Genomic DNA, 18020 nt, shown 5'->3' on the forward strand with positions numbered 1-18020 from the left:
ACTGTGCAGTAGCGCGCTCCGGGTCACTGTGTGTGTGGATGGGAGTTCTGCTGCTCTATCTGATTCTGCAGGACCGTACGCGGAGTGAGAGGACTCGGGGCAGGCAGCATGAATGCCAGGCTCAGGGAGAATTGGAGGAAGTCTCTACTGCTGCATTCGCACCATCTGGTGTCAGTGGAATAGCTGAGGGTGCTGGCGCCCTGGGGGTGCACTCACCAGGTGAGACATTGTAGCAGGCAGTGGTTCCATAATTATCCTGACAGTGTTCTAATTGTTATTTAGGGACATGTTGCATATTAGCATATTGGGCCCATCACCCAGCGTCTGCCCCAACTCGCTCTGTCCCGCCTTCCCCCCTACCCCTGCTCTGTCATGGCTTCATCCCCACCGCTCTGTCTGGTACCCCTACCTCGGGTCCCTTACCCCATTCTCAACAGCTGGCCCTCCCCTTTTAGGTCTGTCCCATATTCATCACAATTGGAGCAGCTGGAGCGTACGCCCAAGCTTCATCTGTGCACGCATAGAGGAGACGTGACACTGTCACCCACTACCTCTCTGTCTCCCACTATCTCTCCCCATCACCCTCTCTATCCCCATCACCCTTTCCTGTCACCCACTGCCTCTCCGTCTCCTCCTATATCTACTTGTCACCTCACTCCACTGTCACCGACGGCCTCTCCCCGTTATCCTTTATGTCACCCACACCCTGGCGTCACCCAATGCCTCTCACTATCACAATCTCCTGTCACCCTCTGCCTTTCCCTGTCACCCTCTGCTTCTCCTCTGCATCACAATCTCCCCATCACCCACTCTCCTGGCACTCTCTGTCTCCACAAGGCATCACCCTCTACCTCTGGTTTTCTATTGCCAGTTACTACGGCAATAGAAAACTACCTTTCACCGTGATTTACTGGTATAATTACAAAACAGTGTACTTTCAACCCCCAAATTTACCCCCTCGCTACCTCCAGCATTACCTCTGTACTGTCTGCCCTTAACCCACTCCTTGCCCCCAATACTGCCCCAGCTGCAACCTACCACTATCCCCAGTACTGCCCCCAGTACCTACCTACACTTACACCCTTCCTAACCCCAGTACTGCCCCAGCTGCTGTCTTTCCTTACCCTCTCCTGCATGCCCTTATCTCCCTCTACCCCAACTGCTACCCACTCACAGCACTTCTCAAACTGTTGCCTGCTCTTTCCTCCTCACTACCCCGAGCACTGCCTGCCTTTAACCCTCTCCCTGCCCCAAGTGTTCCCTGCTTCCACCCCTAGCTCTACCCCAACTGCTGCCTTCCCCCAGCACTGCCTATAATGCATAAATTGTGATGGGACCCAGAACCCATGTAGTAGGACCCCAATTTCTTAAAGTGAGGAGTCCCTGGGACCCACAAATTTTTTTCGTTCAGCGCGATCACTGCACCCCATGCCCCTCATATCACTAGCCATATCCCTTGTTGCCGCACACAATTAGGCCCTTTGTAAATTTCAGCTCCAGGCCCATGCGGACCTTAATCTGGCACTGGATACACATGAGGGGGAAACACATGAGGGCAGATACGCTGCGTGGGGAGTTGGGGGGAACATGAGAGCAGATATGATTCATGGGGGGGGCACTCTGCATGTTTGTGTGGGGTGGGGCATTTTTTATTTGTATAAGCAGCACTTATACTGTAGACCAGTGGTTCCTAAACTGTGTGCCTAGGCACCCTGGGGTGCCTCAGGACACAAGCAGGGGTGCCTTGGATTGGTGGTCCAAGACCAAATCAAACTATTTCTGGTCAAAGTAATAAACAAAACCAGTGCTTGTGGCTGCCAATGATAAAATATGAGACAAACAGAAGCAAATATTGTCCCACACCACACTAAAGAAACTAAGGATGACACCTAAACATTATTTACTTATTGTTTTCTAAAATTTTCAATAAGAAACTTTTGGTCTAGGGGTGCCGTGAAAAAATTCTGATACTCTAGGGTGCCATGATTCAAAAAAGTTTGGGAACCACTGCTGTAGACATTATGTGTATAAATGTCCACTTGATACTGTGGGCATTAGGGCCCTCATTCCGAGTTGTTCGCTCGCAAGCTGCTTTTAGCAGCTTTGCACACGCTAAGCTGCCGCCTACTGGGAGTGAATCTTAGCTTATCAAAATTGCGAACGAAAGATTAGCAAAATTGAGAATAGACACTTCTTAGCAGTTTCTGAGTAGCTCCACACTTACTCGGCATCTGCGATCAGTTCAGTGCTTGTCGTTCCTGGTTTGACGTCACAAACACACCCAGCGTTCGCCCAGACACTCCCCCGTTTCTCCAGCCACTCCCGCGTTTTTCCCAGAAACGGTAGCGTTTTTTCGCACACACCCATAAAACTGCCTGTTTCCGCCCAGAAACACCCACTTCCTGTCAATCACATTACGATCACCAGAACGAAGAAAAAACCTCGTAATGCCGTGAGTAAAATACCTAACTGCATAGCAAATTTACTTGGCGCAGTCGCACTGCGGACATTGCGCATTAGCGACTAATCGCTCCGTTGCGAAAGAAAAATAATGAGCGAACAACTCGGAATGACCACCTATGTGTTTTAGCGTCACTGCTACCGTGGGCATTGTTTATAAAGGACACTGCTTCCGTTGACATTGTGTATAAGAGACACTACTGTGTGGCATAATGTGAATATGGGGCACTACTGTGGTTAGTAAGCGACATTGCTCTGTGGTGTAATGTGAAATAGGTGCACTACGTGCAGTGTAATGTGAAGATTGTGCTACTGTGTTTCATATTTTGAATTGGGGTACTAATGTTTAGCCACGCCACACCTTTCTTGTGCCACGCACCTTCTGTGCGCACTGTTCCTTTAGACAAGATGGGGGTTAGGGCACATATTTGTACTTTGCAGGGGGGGGGGGGCGCCGAACACCCTACCATCAGCCCTAGCTTCGACTAATGGACGGGGAGTGAGTGGCAGGGGAAATTAGTTCCACCACCTCTCCAGGACCACTTTAAGCGCTACCTATTTAGTGAGGCGCTCTCCACCCCTCCCCTCAAACAGGAGCAGCAGCGCCAAGCCAGCAGCAGCAGCGGTGGCAGCCAAAAGCTCAGCAGCAGTGAGCACTACTGGGGGCATTATGTGTATCTGGCACTGCTGTGGGAATTACGTGTATCTGGCACTGCTGGGGGCAATACGTGTGTCTGGCAGTGCTGGGGGCATTACGTGTATCTGGCACTGCTGGGGGCATTACATCTATCTGGCACTGCTGAAGGCATTATGTGTATCTGGCACTGCTGGGGGTATACTGTGTGGCTTAATGTGAATTTGGCTTGTACTTTATGCTGGGGGTATTAAGTGTATCTGGCACTGCTGGGGATATACTGTGTTGCATAATGTGAATTTGGCTTGTACTGTATGCTAGTGGTATTACGTATATCTGGCACTGCTGGGGGTATTATGTGTATATGGCACTGCTGGGGCATTACGCGTATATGGCACTACTGGGGGTATTACTTGTATCTGGCACTGCTGGGTGTATTATGTGTATTTGGCACTGCTGAGGGCATTACGTGTATCTGGCACTGCTGGTATTATATTAGAGATGAGCGGATTCGGTTTTACTCGGTTCTCAAAACGGCATTTTAATGGCTCACGGATATCACGTGTTTTGAATAGCCAATAAGATGCCGTTTTTAGAACCGAGTAAATCCGAGTAAAACCAAATCCGCTCATCTCTATATTATATGTGGCGTAATGTGAATTTGGCTCATACTGTGTGGCATAATGTGAATAAGGGCCACTACTGTCAGTAGCTGGTTCGCATGGGGAGATGTGTGACAAATGCTGGTGTCCTGCGGAGGAGGGGTCTGATGAAAGAGGGAGATGTGGCTCTGCTGGCACATGTGTACATTTTAAACTTTACTTGTGTTATATTAAAGCTCAAATGTTCGGCCCCTTAAATCTCCCGTTCTTTTCAGAGTGGCCCACTCAAAATCGGGGTGTAGGTGCTGGTTGCTGCAAAAGGGTTGGGTGGGTGTGTGCGGGGAAGGTTGAGTCTATTTTCCCTTTGTGGGAAGGAGCCGGATGTGACATCAGGTGAGGGCAGAATTTCTCTTCTACCCTTATAGCATGTTAACGTTTTCTCGAATCTCCGTTTATGGTAGGGCATTGTGTTTTATTTATGCTGCATTGTACCCTTGCAGGCTCGCTTTGATTGCCACGCTTCGGGCCCAGTATCTCACTCTGCTTCACTTGCCACAGGTTACTATTCCAAATTGTTGGTGACGTTGACATTGGGGTAGATGTATTAACCTGGAGAAGGCATAAGGAAGTGATAAACCAGTGATAAAGCAGTGTTAAGTGCAAGGTGATAATGCACCAGCCAATCAGCTCCTAACTGTTAATTTACATATAGGAGCTGATTGGCTGGTGTGTTTATCACCTTGCATTTATCACTGGTTTATCACTTCCTTATGCCTTCTCCAGGTTAATACATCTGCCCTTCAGTGCATTATGGAAAAGGTCCTCTCAATGAAAGGAATTAAGACGCTACCGTGGGAGTCGGTGAGGAGAGGGGAATGGTAAAGCACTAGACCCACCACTCTAGTTCCGCCACTGTGTCAGGGATAAGTTGAGGAAGTGTAAGCAGAGATAAGGAGCAGTGGCAGTTAGGACTGAGGTTTATGCCACCAAAATGTGGTGCTAGACACGCCCAAAAGGTGGTGCTAGACACGCCCAAAAGCTGGTGCTAGACACGCCTCTTCATCGGTGCACCCCCTAATAAAATTAGCTGTGCACGCCTATGGTCATTAGTGGTTTTTATTAATATTATACAATTGCCGGCATAATGTTATGTTGGGGTGGGGGCAATCTGTAAAGACGACCTGTAAATGATGATTTCTCGTTAACGATTTCCTTTGAACTCCCCCGGCAGTCCTGGGCAAACGATATAGTACAATACATATGATATACCTTTAAGATATATCTTAAGATCTGGGAGTGGCTACACCCAGGAGCATGCTGACTATAGCTTCAGATCTTCCCTGCAGCAGGGAAGATCTGAAGCTCAGACCAACGACCAGTGGGACCGCACATCGTGATCATTATTGTTCACAGACACTGAACGATCTGCACTTTTATGACCGATTTGTAGCTCCGATCTGTCGGAAATGGCCAAATCGCTAATAATATTATTATTTAGTGTATGGGCGCCTTAAGACTGTGTGGGGGGAATCTGCACATTGATGGCTTACAACTGCAGTGAGGTGTGGCCATGTAGTTATAGCTATGGAGATAAGTGGCGGAGGGCAGAGGTTACGGACGCCGGCGGTGGCTTGTGAAGTGTGAGTAATCCCATACGAACACCTCAGCTGCCTGGTGAAAAATATCACTTTTTTTTTTTCAGAAAAAGCTGCTTTGCAAAAATAGCAGTTTTTTGGAAGTGATATTTTTATAAGGGAGTCATGAGGAATTTCAAAAAAATTGTGAAATGTAAGCGTGAGAATTAAAAACTAAAAATTCTTATTTCACAGATTTTTTCATAATGAATATGCCCCCATGCCACATAACAAGAATACAATACATAAGGATGCAAGAAAATGTCATTGTGAAACATAATGAACTGAAACCAGCAACATCACAAATGATGTATAAGCAGCTGAAGTACCCGGCATTGCCCAGGTTTATATCTTCAAGTTATTAACTTATCAAGGAGTTAGATGGAACTGTCAACATTTTATTATAATAATAATAATAATAATTAGCAGCTCTTCCAACACACCAATGAGGTGGCTGCCCAGTGTCGTTTTTTTTTTTCTTGGGGTGTCGCCAGTAGCCCTAATCCCCAGCTCTCATTTTTTTTTTTTATAATCACCTTTACCGCCAACGGTGTTCCTGCCGGCCCAAGTGGTGTTCCTGCCGGCCCAAGTGGTGTTCCTGCCGGCCCAAGTGGTGTTTCTACAGCCATCTACGTGCTAATTCTAGATATGTGTAAGAATTTGCACTGGCACGAGCTGTAGCACTGATCTCACGTGCAGACTGTAAATTCTTTGCCAAAGGGACCATGCGGGGCAAATTATTCAGCGGGGCCATAGTGCGTCTCATAATAAACTGCATATCCTTGGCACTGGGCGCTCTGGTCATATGGTTGGCCTCTGGAGGGTGGGAGTCATTCTGCAGCACTGCGCCCCCCCTGCCCCTCTCAGCAGTACCATGGGGGACACTGTTCCTCTCCACCCGTGTCTTGATGAATTTGGCCTTGCTCCCATAGGTCATTGTGCTGCGTGAATCTTCAAAGGCACTATCTGCAGGACTGATATGTGCAATCATGACCATTCTGCTTTTTCCGCTCAGTGCGCCCTTTAGCAGCCAGGTCAGTTTACTGTCTCGGTAGTTTATATGGCTGCCTGGTCTCTCGCGCAGTGCCATGATGCAGTTCCTGAGGGCGAGAAGGGAGCGGTTGATGTAACCTTCTTCTTTCATGGTCTTGCCGCTGTTGGTAGTCTGGCTTGCCCGCTCTGATCCTGCCAGGTCTACCATGTACAGGCGGCCTGTGCTAACTCCATCACTGCCTGTTTGTTTTACGGTGATTTGTAATATGGCATGGGAGCGTGATGAGGTCTTATTAGCAGCTGTTGTTGTTTCAGAGCGCCGCTTATTTCCCGTCTTCAGCATAGTCATGGCCTCCTCAGGAGTGCTAGGGGATAATGCAGTAATCCCTACTATTTTGGGGTTACCATAAGGATCCTCTCTGAGGGCCAAAGATCCAGAATTTGGTCTTAGTAGGTCCCGGATCGTTTCATTGTAGATCTCAGCATATGACAATGATACAGAGAAATGATCTCTCCTTCCAGTCTCCTCAATAGTCTTAAACAGGTCCTTCAGGGTAAGATACATCAGTCCGGGCTCACGAGGCTTGCCCATCATAGTATAGGTCTTCCCTGTGCCTGTTGGGCCGTAGGCGAATATAGCAGCATTGTACCCAGCTAGGATGTCATCCACTATGTTCTTCATCGTGGAATCATATACATTTTCCTGAGTAGCTGCCTGATCGAACACGTGGTTAAAGGTGAATGTTGTTTCTCTTGTCCTGCTCGAGCGCAGTACGTCATAAGGATCCTCGCCAGGATCCTTCAGTAGCAGCGTCTGCGGACCAAGTTGGTGTGTGATGCACTGGGCTCGATTCTTAGTCTCCATCAAATTAAATGGACGGATGCGCAGAGCCACAGTCATCTGATGGTCTATAGCGTTCTCTATAGTCGTCATCTTCTCAATTCTAATCTCAGAAAAGAGTAATACAAGTATCTGTGTTGGCACTAGTCCAGCAATATCAGATATGAGCCAGGAAGCAGCCAGCTGCCTGTTCTATACCCATCAGCTGCATTATGACATCACTATGACATCACAATCAGCTGCACTATGACATCACAATCAGCCCTGTGGCAGAGGGGCACTGCTATGTATCTCATACAGGACATACTGTTAAAGAAGAGTCATCGTCTTCTGATCTCTCTGGGAAGTCTGAGGCAGATGGGAGAAGCCGTCTGAGGTCATCCTTGTTGATGTCATAGGATGCATCTCTCTGTCTAGCTTTCCCCAACTCCATTAATTAATTAGGAGGCAGAAGGAAGGGTATAAAAGAACTTAAGAGGACTTTGAAACTGGGATCAAACCCCCGTCTGTCAAGAATTTATTAATATGTCTTTTATAATGTACAGTTAGAAGGTTCAAATTGCATAAATATTTGTAGAGTTTAAAAGTTCTTTATTACCAGTTATTTATATAGCGCACATATTCTGCAGCGCTTTTCAGAAAATATTTGGCCATTCACATCAGTCCCTGCCCCAGTGGAGCTCACAGTCTATTTGTACACGCACACACATACATGCTAGGCTTCATTTTGTTGGAAGCCAATTAACCTACCAGTATATTTTTGGATTGTGGGAGGAATCCGGAGTACCCAGAGGAAAACCATGCAAGTATGGGGAGAACATGCAAACTCCACACAGTTAGGGACATGACCTCAGTGCTGCGCATGGCTTAGTCTTACTTTTACTAATACACATGACAAAAGTTAATATGCACAAAGACCCTTACTCTCTGCATGTTTGTATTCATTAACAATTGTGGGAGCAGTTCTATTGCTTGTAATAATATAATCATCTATCCCAAGCTACTAGGTTAGAGGGTGCTGCCTGGGTATCAGTTACAGCAATAGAACTACACACTATACTTTTTAATATTTCACATTTTTAGACTAATTTTTCCCAATAAAATCTGAATCTACTCTTTATGTAAAGTGTCCTATAAAAATGTAATTACTACTGTCATCACTCCTAAGGATTATTGATTTATTAATGAATGTGTACTATCCCTTGGTAGCAGTGCTAGAGCACATGACATCACGACAAGCGCAACAGGGTCAAATGCAGGATTTTTAGGCAGGGGTTTCCAGATTGCACTGCACTCTTCCTCCCTCTTTCAAATTTTTTTATATATATATATATATATATATAATCGTCACAGGTGGCCGGCACTCGGAGAGCCTCCGTGGGCTTTCTGGCTCAGGTGCCCTCCTCTGAGGTTTCCACCTCCATGAATATACCCAGTCAGGAAGGAGGCACTCAGAGACTTTCGGTAGCAAAAAAAACGTTTTAGTGAAAACACTGCAAAATTATGACATTATCAACGTTTCGGGGCCCGTAGCATAATATCTTGCCTGGAAAGATTTTTTTTGATGTGCCTGAATACGATCTTTATGTGGTTCGCTCATTACCAATTGATATATAAAAACCCACCACAGTACACTAATGCATACTGCACTATGAGAGGTGTATTTTGTGTTTGCTGACTCTAGATTCCATTGCATATTGAACATTGGAGGAGAAAGAACCCCTGTGAATTGCTGTTATACTTCAGCCTTTCGGTACGCATATTACCTGTAGAGGTGATTAATGGTCTTGTTCTGAAATTCCAATATTGCACCATGAAAGGTGTTTCTTTTGTTTTCTTTGTGACAAGAACACTGGGATAGTGTTTGAGGGCAGGTATGTTTGTCCCAGGTTCTTGTCTTACATGTATTAGATAAATGAAAACTTCTAGGAATATGTTTTGTTTTCTTAGAACCTTTTCAGTTTGCTGGAAAAGCTGGGTAAGGGCCCTAAAAGAGAGATGGGGCAAGTTCCAGACATTGGGCCCAGTTCGGGTCTTTGGCCTCACAGAAGGCTAATCAGGCTTTCAGCTGTGTAAGAGTGTTATAGAGCTGCTGGCCTGATTAGGGTGTGCAGACTGCCTGGGAAGACTGCAGGATCTCTGTGAGAGAAACACGCTTCCTGAAACAAGTGAGCTATACAGTGTTTGCTGGAGAACTCTGTGTTTTTTGTTTAGTAATAGTTAGGAACATCTTGTGTTTAGTTAGTGCCGGACAGGCAAGGTATTTTCTTTTGGTGTTTGCTTTATTTTCTGTACAATAAAACTGGCTGGGGCCAGTTGTACCAGAAACTGGACTTGTGTTGTACCTCAGCTACTGCGTGCTGCCATATACCCCAGGAAACGGCACCTTGCACCCTTACAGTGTTACAACTTGTAGACCCTCTATGCTGTGAGCAACAGATGGAAGATCTAGAATAACAGTATTTGATGTGCATGATAGAAAATCCCTCATCTGGTACGCAGAATACCTATATGAGTGTTGTCGTGATATAAAACCAAGTGTAAAGTTACTGCACCATTAGGCCTTGTCCTTTATTTTCCTTCTCCATACATATATATATATATATATATATATATATATATATATATATACATACACACACACGCACACACATACACCATACCTCCCAACTGTCCCAATTTTCGCGGGACAGTCCCGTTTTTTGGGGACTGTCCCGCTGTCCCACCCGCGGGTCACAGTGTCCCACGGTGGGGGGGGCAGTTGGGAGGCTCATACACTCGCTGCCCTGCTTAGCAGAGCAGCGGTGAATAGACGCTGTGCATCCTCTCCCGTGGTGTAGAGTTCAGGGCTCCTATTAATAAGGAAAATTTAACACCTGAATTTCACCTACAGTATACAGGGGTTATTGGCAGCCAGGATGAGGCTACCTGGCTGCCAATAACCCCTGTATACTGTAGGTGAAATTCAGGTGTGAAATTTTCCTTATTAATAGGAGCCCTGAACTCTACACCACGGGAGAGGAACACCATAAAGGAACGTATTATATGCAAGATCTACAAGTCCTGATGGTACTTATTTTTAAACTACCTTAGGTTGTGGATACATGACTGTGTTTATGAAATTGACACTGGGTGAATTATTATTCTTTCACTATTCATCTCATTTGAAAAAACGTTCTTATACCAGCACACCTGTCATTGCTGTTTTGCAATATTACACTATTGTGGTTTTCTAAATCTCCTCACGGTCCACCCATGGAACAACCGGGAAGTAAGAAGATCGTGACCAGGAGAAGTTACACCTATTCTACAGGCCTGAACACACTTGTGATGCGGTACGCTTAATATTATTCTAACTTCACTTGGAAACTACACAACACAGAAGGCGCCGGGTTCTACCACCCTTTTACATCTCTATTCAACAGGACTTTGGAAATAGAGTCCATACAAGAGAACCTGCTTAGCAGCCCCCCAGAATCAGGGGATGTGTTTTTGAACTTTAAATAGGATTTATCATTCTACTTACCCATAATAGTCTTGTTTTATTGGTAGTAGCGCTATTTGCACCACTGTTCACACATATATATATATATATATATATATATAAAATCACGACAGCACTCAAAGCCTATGTATATAAAGCAAAAACTGGTGGTGCAAGGCAGCAATAAATATAAAACACCCACTTCTCCAGTGATGCAGAAAAAATAGACAAGCCAGCACTCACGTGTAGATGAAAGAAAAGCAGGATTTATTCCTTAACCAAATGGCATGGTGAAGTACAGCAAACACAGCCCGACAGCTGTTTCAACCGACTGGTCTTCCTCAGCCCCTGGAGGAGTGAGTGTTTTTTATATATATATATATATATATATATATATACAGTATTTGCTGGCGTATAAGACTACTTTTTTGCCCTGAAAAATATGCCTCCAAGTGGGGGGGTCGTCTTATACGCCGGGTGCACTTCAGTTGGGATAGACATAGCTGCCATAGTGGCCTTCCGATACTCGCCCGGTGCCCATAGTGGCCTCCCGATGCCCGCCCACCTCATTCTACTCACCATCCAGTATCGCGCGATATCCAGTGCGGCCGCGGCGGGTCACTAGTGCCAATTACAGGGAGATGCAGGGACTGGCCGGAGGCGCTGCAGTCGCGTTGTGGCCGTACAATGGTGACAATGACAGGTACTGTAATGGCACTAATACTAATACTAATGGCACTCATGTGAAACCGGTAACACTAAATGCACACAGGGGTATACTTTTATACATTTTACAACTTTCTCCTCGCCCCCTCCCCCCTTCTTATGCATACCTTGATAAATACTCCCTATCCAAATCTCTTATCAGGTCATAATATACAGTATGTCACAAATCTGATGTTCTTTTACGTTTTATTTGGTGTGTGGAAGGGGGTAGTCTTATACGGCGAGTATATAACAAACTCTATATTTTGAGTGGAAATGTTGGGGGTCGTCTTATACGCCCAGTCGTCTTATACGCCGGCAAATACGGTATATATACAGGTTGAGTATCCCTTATCCAAAATGCTTGGGACAGGAAGTATTTTGGATATTGGATTTTTTTCGTATTTCGGAATAATTGCACACCATAATGTGATACTATGGTGATGAGACCTAAATCTAAGAACAGAATGCATTTACGTTTCATATACACCTTATATACACAGCCTGAAGGTCATTTTAGCTAATATTTTTAATAACTTTGTGCATTAAACAAAGTGTGTGTACATTCACACAAATCATTTATGTTTCATACACACCTTATACACACAGCCTGAAGGTCATTTAATACAATATTTTAATAACTTTGTGTATTAAACAAAGTTTGTGTACATTGAGCCATCAGAAAACAAAGGTTTCACTATCTCACTCTCACTCAAAAAATTCCGTATTTCGGAATATTCCGTATTTCTGAATATTTGGATATGGGATACTCAACCTGTATATATATCAGGGACGTGCAGTCAGGGGAGGCAGTGCCTCCCATGTCATTAATGATTAAAATATTTTCTCTGACGTCCTAAGTGGATGCTGGGGACTCCGTAAGGACCATGGGGAATAGCGGCTCCGCAGGAGACAGGGCACAAAAGTAAAAGCTTTAGGATCAGGTGGTGTGCACTGGCTCCTCCCCCTATGACCCTCCTCCAAGCCTCAGTTAGGTTTTTGCGCCCGGCCGAGAAGGGTGCAATCTAGGTGGCTCTCCTAAAGAGCTGCTTAGAGTAAAAGTTTTGTTAGGTTTTTTATTTTCAGTGAGTCCTGCTGGCAACAGGCTCACTGCAACGCGGGACTTAGGGGAGAAGAAGTGAACTCACCTGCGTGCAGGATGGATTGGCTTCTTAGGCTACTGGACACTAGCTCCAGAGGGACGATCACAGGTACAGCCTGGATGGGTCACCGGAGCCGCGCCGCCGACCCCCTTGCAGATGCTGAAGAGAGAAGAGGTCCAGAAATCGGCGGCTGAAGACTTCCCAGTCTTCTTAAGGTAGCGCACAGCACGGCAGCTGTGCGCCATTGCTCTCAGCACACTTCACACCAACGGTCACTGAGGGTGCAGGGCGCTGGGGGGGGCGCCCTGGGCAGCAATGAAAGTACCTATGCTGGCTAAAAATACATCACATATAGCCCCTGAGGCTATATGGATGTATTTAACCCCTGCCAGGTTGTCAGAAAAACCGGGAGAAGAGCCCGCCGGAAAGTGGGCGGGGCCTATTCTCCTCAGCACACAGCGCCATTTTCCTACACAGCTCCGCTGCTAGGAAGGCTCCCAGGCTCTCCCCTGCACTGCACTACAGAAACAGGGTTAAAACAGAGAGGGGGGGCATTTTGTGTGGCGATATTATAATATATTAAGATGCTATAAGGGAAAACACTTATTATAAGGTTGTCCCTGTATAATTATAGCGTTTTGGTGTGTGCTGGCAAACTCTCCCTCTGTCTCCCCAAAGGACTAGTGGGGTCCTGTCCTCTATCAGAGCATTCCCTGTGTGTGTGCTGTGTGTCGGTACGTGTGTGTCGACATGTATGAGGACGATGTTGGTGTGGAGGCGGAGAAATTGCCTGTAATGGTGATGTCACCCCCTAGGGAGTCGACACCGGAATGGATGGCTTATTTATGGAATTACGTGATAATGTCAACACGCTGCAAGGTCGGTTGACGACATGAGACGGCCGGCAAACCAATTAGTACCTGTCCAGGCGTCTCAAACACCGTCTGGGGCTTTAAAACGGCCATTACCTCAGTCGGTCGACACAGACACGGACACTGACTCCAGTGTCGACGGTGAAAAAAACAGACGTATTTTCCAGTAGGGCCACACGTTACATGATAAGGGCAATGAAGGAGGTGTTACATATTTCTGATACTACAAGTACCACAAAAAAGGGTATTATGTGGGGTGTGAAAAAACTACCTGTAGTTTTTCCTGAATCAGATGAATTAAAAATTGCTAATATCTAAGAAATTATTGGCGTTATACCCTTTCCCGCCAGAAGTTAGGGCGCGTTGGGAAACACCCCCTAGGGTGGATAAGGCATTCACACGCTTATCAAAACAAGTGGCGTTACCGTCTCCATATACGGCCGCCCTCAAGGAACCAGCTGATAGGAGGCTGGAAAATATCCTAAAAAGTATATACACACATACTGGTGTTATACTGCGACCAGCGATCGCCTCAGCCTGGATGTGCAGTGCTGGGGTGGCTTGGTCGGTTTCCCTGACTGAAAATATTGATACCCTTGACAGGGACAGTATTTTATTGACTATAGAGCATTTAAAGGATGCATTTCTATATATGCAAGATGCACAGAGGGATATTTGCACTCTGGCATCAAGAGTAAGTGCGATGTCCATTTCTGCCAGAAGATGTTTATGGACACGACAGTGGTCAGGTGATGCGGATTCCAAACGGCACATGGAAGTATTGCCGTATAAAGGGGAGGAGTTATTTGGGGTAGGTCTATCGGACCTGGTGGCCACGGCAACAGCTGGAAAATCCACCTTTTTACCCCAAGTCACCTCTCAGCAGAAAAAGACACCGTCTTTTCAGCCTCAGTCCTTTCGTCCCCATAAGGGCAAGCGGGCAAAAGGCCAGTCATATCTGCCCAGGGGTAGAGGAAAGGAAAAAAAGACTGCAGCAGGCAGCCCCTTCCCAGGAACAGAAGCCCTCCACCGCTTCTGCCAAGTCCTCAGCATGACGCTGGGGCCTTGCAAGCGGACTCAGGTGCGGTGGGGGGTCGTCTCAAGAGTTTCAGCGCGCAGTGGGCTCACTCGCAAGTGGACCCCTGTATCCTACAGGTAGTATCTCAGGGGTACAGATTGGAATTCGAGACGCCGCCTCCTCACAGGTTCCTGAAGTCTGCTTTACCAACGTCTCCCTCCGACAGGGAGGCAGTATTGGAAGCAATTCACCAGCAGGTGATAATCAAAGTACCCCTCCTACAACAAGGAAAGGGGTATTATTCCACACTATTTGTGGTACCGAAGCCAGACGGCTCGGTGAGACCTATTCTAAATCTGAAATCTTTGAACACTTACATACAAAGGTTCAAATCAAGATGGAGTCACTCAGAGCAGTGATAGCGAACCTGGAAGAGGGGACTATATGGTGTCCTTGGACATCAAGGATGCTTACCTCCATGTCCCAATTTGCCCTTCTCACCAAGGGTACCTCAGGTTCGTGGTACTGAACTGTCACTATCAGTTCAGACGCTGCCGTTTGGATTGTCCACGGCACCCCGGGTCTTTACCAAGGTAAGGGCCGAAATGATGATTCTTCTTCGAAGAAAAGACGTCTTAATTATCCCTTACTTGGGCGATCTCCTGATAAGGGCAAAGTCCAGGGAACAGTTGGAGGTCGGAGTAGCAGTACTGCTACAACAGCACGGGTGGATTCTAAATATTCCAAAATCGCAGCTGATCCCGACGACACGTCTGCTGTTCCTAGGGATGATTCTGGACACAGTCCAGAAAAAGGTGTTTCTTCCGGAGGAGAAAGCCAGGGAGTTATCCGAGCTAATCAGGAACCTCCTAAAACCAGGAAAAGTGTCAGTGCATCATTGCACAAGGGTCCTGGGAAAAATGGTGGCTTCTTACGAAGCGATTCCATTCGGCAGATTTCACGCAAGAACTTTTCAGTGGGATCTGCTGGAAAAATGGTCCGGATCGCATCTTCAGATGCATCAGCGGATAACCCTGTCTCCAAGGACAAGGGTGTCTCTTCTGTGGTGGCTGCAGAGTGCTCATCTACTAGAGGGCCGCAGATTCGGCATTCAGGACTGGGTCCTGGTGACCACGGATGCCAGCCTGAGAGGCTGGGGAGCAGTCACACAGGGAAAAAATTTCCAGGGAGTGTGGTCAAGTCTGGAGACTTCTCTCCACATAAATATACTAGAGCTAAGGGCAATTTACAATGCTCTAAGCTTAGCAAGACCTCTGCTTCAAGGTCAGCCGGTATTGATCCAGTCGGACAACATCACGGCAGTCGCCCACGTAAACAGACAGGGCGGCACAAGAAGCAGGAGGGCAATGGCAGAAACTGCAAGGATTCTTCGCTGGGCGGAAAATCATGTGATAGCAGTGTTCATTCCGGGAGTGGACAACTGGGAAGCAGACTTCCTCAGCAGGCACGACCTCCACCCGGGAGAGTGGGGACTTCATCTGGAAGTCTTCCACATGATTGTGAACCGTTGGGAAAGACCAAAGGTGGACATGATGGCGTCCCGCCTGAACAAAAAACTGGACAGGTATTGCGCCAGGTCAAGAGACCCTCAGGCAATAGCTGTGGACGTTCTGGTAACACCGTGGGTGTACCAGTCGGTGTATGTGTTCCCTCCTCTGCTTCTCATACCCAAGGTACTGAGAATTATAAGACGTAGAGGAGTAAGAACTATACTCGTGGCTCCGGATTGGCCAAGAAGGACTTGGTACCCGGAACTTCAAGAGATGCTCACAGAGGAACCATGGCCTCTGCCGCTAAGAAGGGACTTGCTTCAGCAAGTACCATGTCTGTTCCAAGACTTACCGCGGCTGCGTTTGACGGCATGGCGGTTGAACGCCGGATCCTAAGAGAAAAAGGCATTCCGGAAGAGGTCATCCCTACCCTGGTCAAAGCCAGGAAGGAGGTGACCGCACAACATTATCACCACAGGTGGCGAAAATATGTTGCGTGGTGTGAGGCCAGGAAGGCCCCCACGAAGAAATTTCAACTCGGTCGATTCCTGCATTTCCTGCAAACAGGAGTGTCTATGGGCCTAAAATTGGGGTCCATTAAGGTTCAAATTTCGGCCCTGTCGTTTTTCTTCCAGAAAGAATTGGCTTCAGTTCCTGAAGTCCAGACGTTTGTCAAGGGAGTACTGCATATACAACCCCCTTTTGTGCCTCCAGTGGCACCGTGGGATCTCAACGTAGTTCTGGGATTCCTCAAATCACATTGGTTTGAACCGCTCAAATCTGTGGATTTGAAATATCTCACATGGAAAGTGACCATGCGGTTGGCCCTGGCCTCGGCCAGGCGAGTGTCAGAATTGGCGGCTTTGTCTCACAAAAGCCCATATCTCTTTTTCCATTCGGACAGGGCAGAACTGCGGACTCGTCCCCAGTTTTTCCCTAAGGTGGTGTCAGCGTTTCACCTGAACCAGCCTATTGTGGTACCTGCGGCTAATAGGGACTTGGAGGACTCCAAGTTGCTAGATGTTGTCAGGGCCCTGAAAATATATGTTTCCAGGACGGCTGGAGTCAGGAAAACTGACTCGCTGTTTATCCTGTATGCACCCAACAAACTGGGTGCTCCTGCTTCTAAGCAGACGATTGCTCGTTGGATTTGTAGTACAATTCAGCTTGCACATTCTGTGGCAGGCCTGCCACAGCCAAAATCTGTAAATGCCCATTCCACAAGGAAGGTGGGCTCATCTTGGGCGACTGCCCAAGGGGTCTCGGCTTTACAACTTTGCCGAGCTGCTACTTGGTCAGGGGCAAACACGTTTGCTAAATTCTACAAATTTGATACCCTGGCTGAGGAGGACCTGGAGTTCTCTCATTCGGTGTTGCAGAGTCATCCGCACTCTCCCGCCCGTTTGGGAGCTTTGGTATAATCCCCATGGTCCTTACGGAGTCCCCAGCATCCACTTAGGACGTCAGAGAAAATAAGAATTTACTTACCGATAATTCTATTTCTCGTAGTCCGTAGTGGATGCTGGGCGCCCATCCCAAGTGCGGATTGTCTGCAATACTTGTACATAGTTATTGTTACAAAAATCGGGTTATTATTGTTGTGAGCCATCTTTTCAGAGGCTCCGCTGTTATCATGCTGTTAACTGGGTTCAGATCACAGGTTGTACAGTGTGATTGGTGTGGCTGGTATGAGTCTTACCCGGGATTCAAGATCCTTCCTTATTGTGTACGCTCGTCCGGGCACAGTATCCTAACTGAGGCTTGGAGGAGGGTCATAGGGGGAGGAGCCAGTGCACACCACCTGATCCTAAAGCTCTTACTTTTGTGCCCTGTCTCCTGCGGAGCCGCTATTCCCCATGGTCCTTACGGAGTCCCCAGCATCCACTACGGACTACGAGAAATAGAATTATCGGTAAGTAAATTCTTATTATAAAGAAGATACTTATGACACAAAGTCTGTGTCATGAGTATCTGCTTTATATTATCCTAATCATTACTCCTGGGAAAATGTGTTTGGGAGGCACCGATCGTGGTGCCTCCCGGTTAGAAAGGGAAAGTTATGGGGAGCGGGGGGGCGGACACGGGCAGGGCCTAGCAATGGGCATTAAAAGCCCGTTGAAATAACATGGGAAAGCGGCACCATTAGAGGTGCCGCTTTCACAC

General features: G+C 46.9%; 1 protein-coding gene across 1 annotated transcript; it reads right to left on the minus strand.

The window, feature by feature from the left end:
* Window positions 1-5805: 5805 nt before the first annotated feature.
* On the minus strand, window positions 5806-7448 carry LOC134929448 (kinesin-like protein KIF19). Its single transcript, XM_063925074.1, has one exon. It carries the CDS (start codon window positions 7255-7257, stop codon window positions 5950-5952), a length of 1308 nt encoding a protein of 435 aa, XP_063781144.1. The 5' UTR covers window positions 7258-7448; the 3' UTR covers window positions 5806-5949.
* Between the last annotated feature and the right edge of the window lie 10572 nt (window positions 7449-18020).

The sequence above is a fragment of the Pseudophryne corroboree genome, chromosome 5 (genome assembly GCF_028390025.1).
Source record: "Pseudophryne corroboree isolate aPseCor3 chromosome 5, aPseCor3.hap2, whole genome shotgun sequence".
NCBI classification, from domain to species: Eukaryota; Metazoa; Chordata; class Amphibia; order Anura; family Myobatrachidae; genus Pseudophryne; species Pseudophryne corroboree.

Coding starts and splice junctions, on each gene's coding strand:
- LOC134929448 (XM_063925074.1), bottom strand. CDS start 7,257: ATGACGACTATAGAGAACGCTATAGACCATCAGATGACTGTGGCTCTG.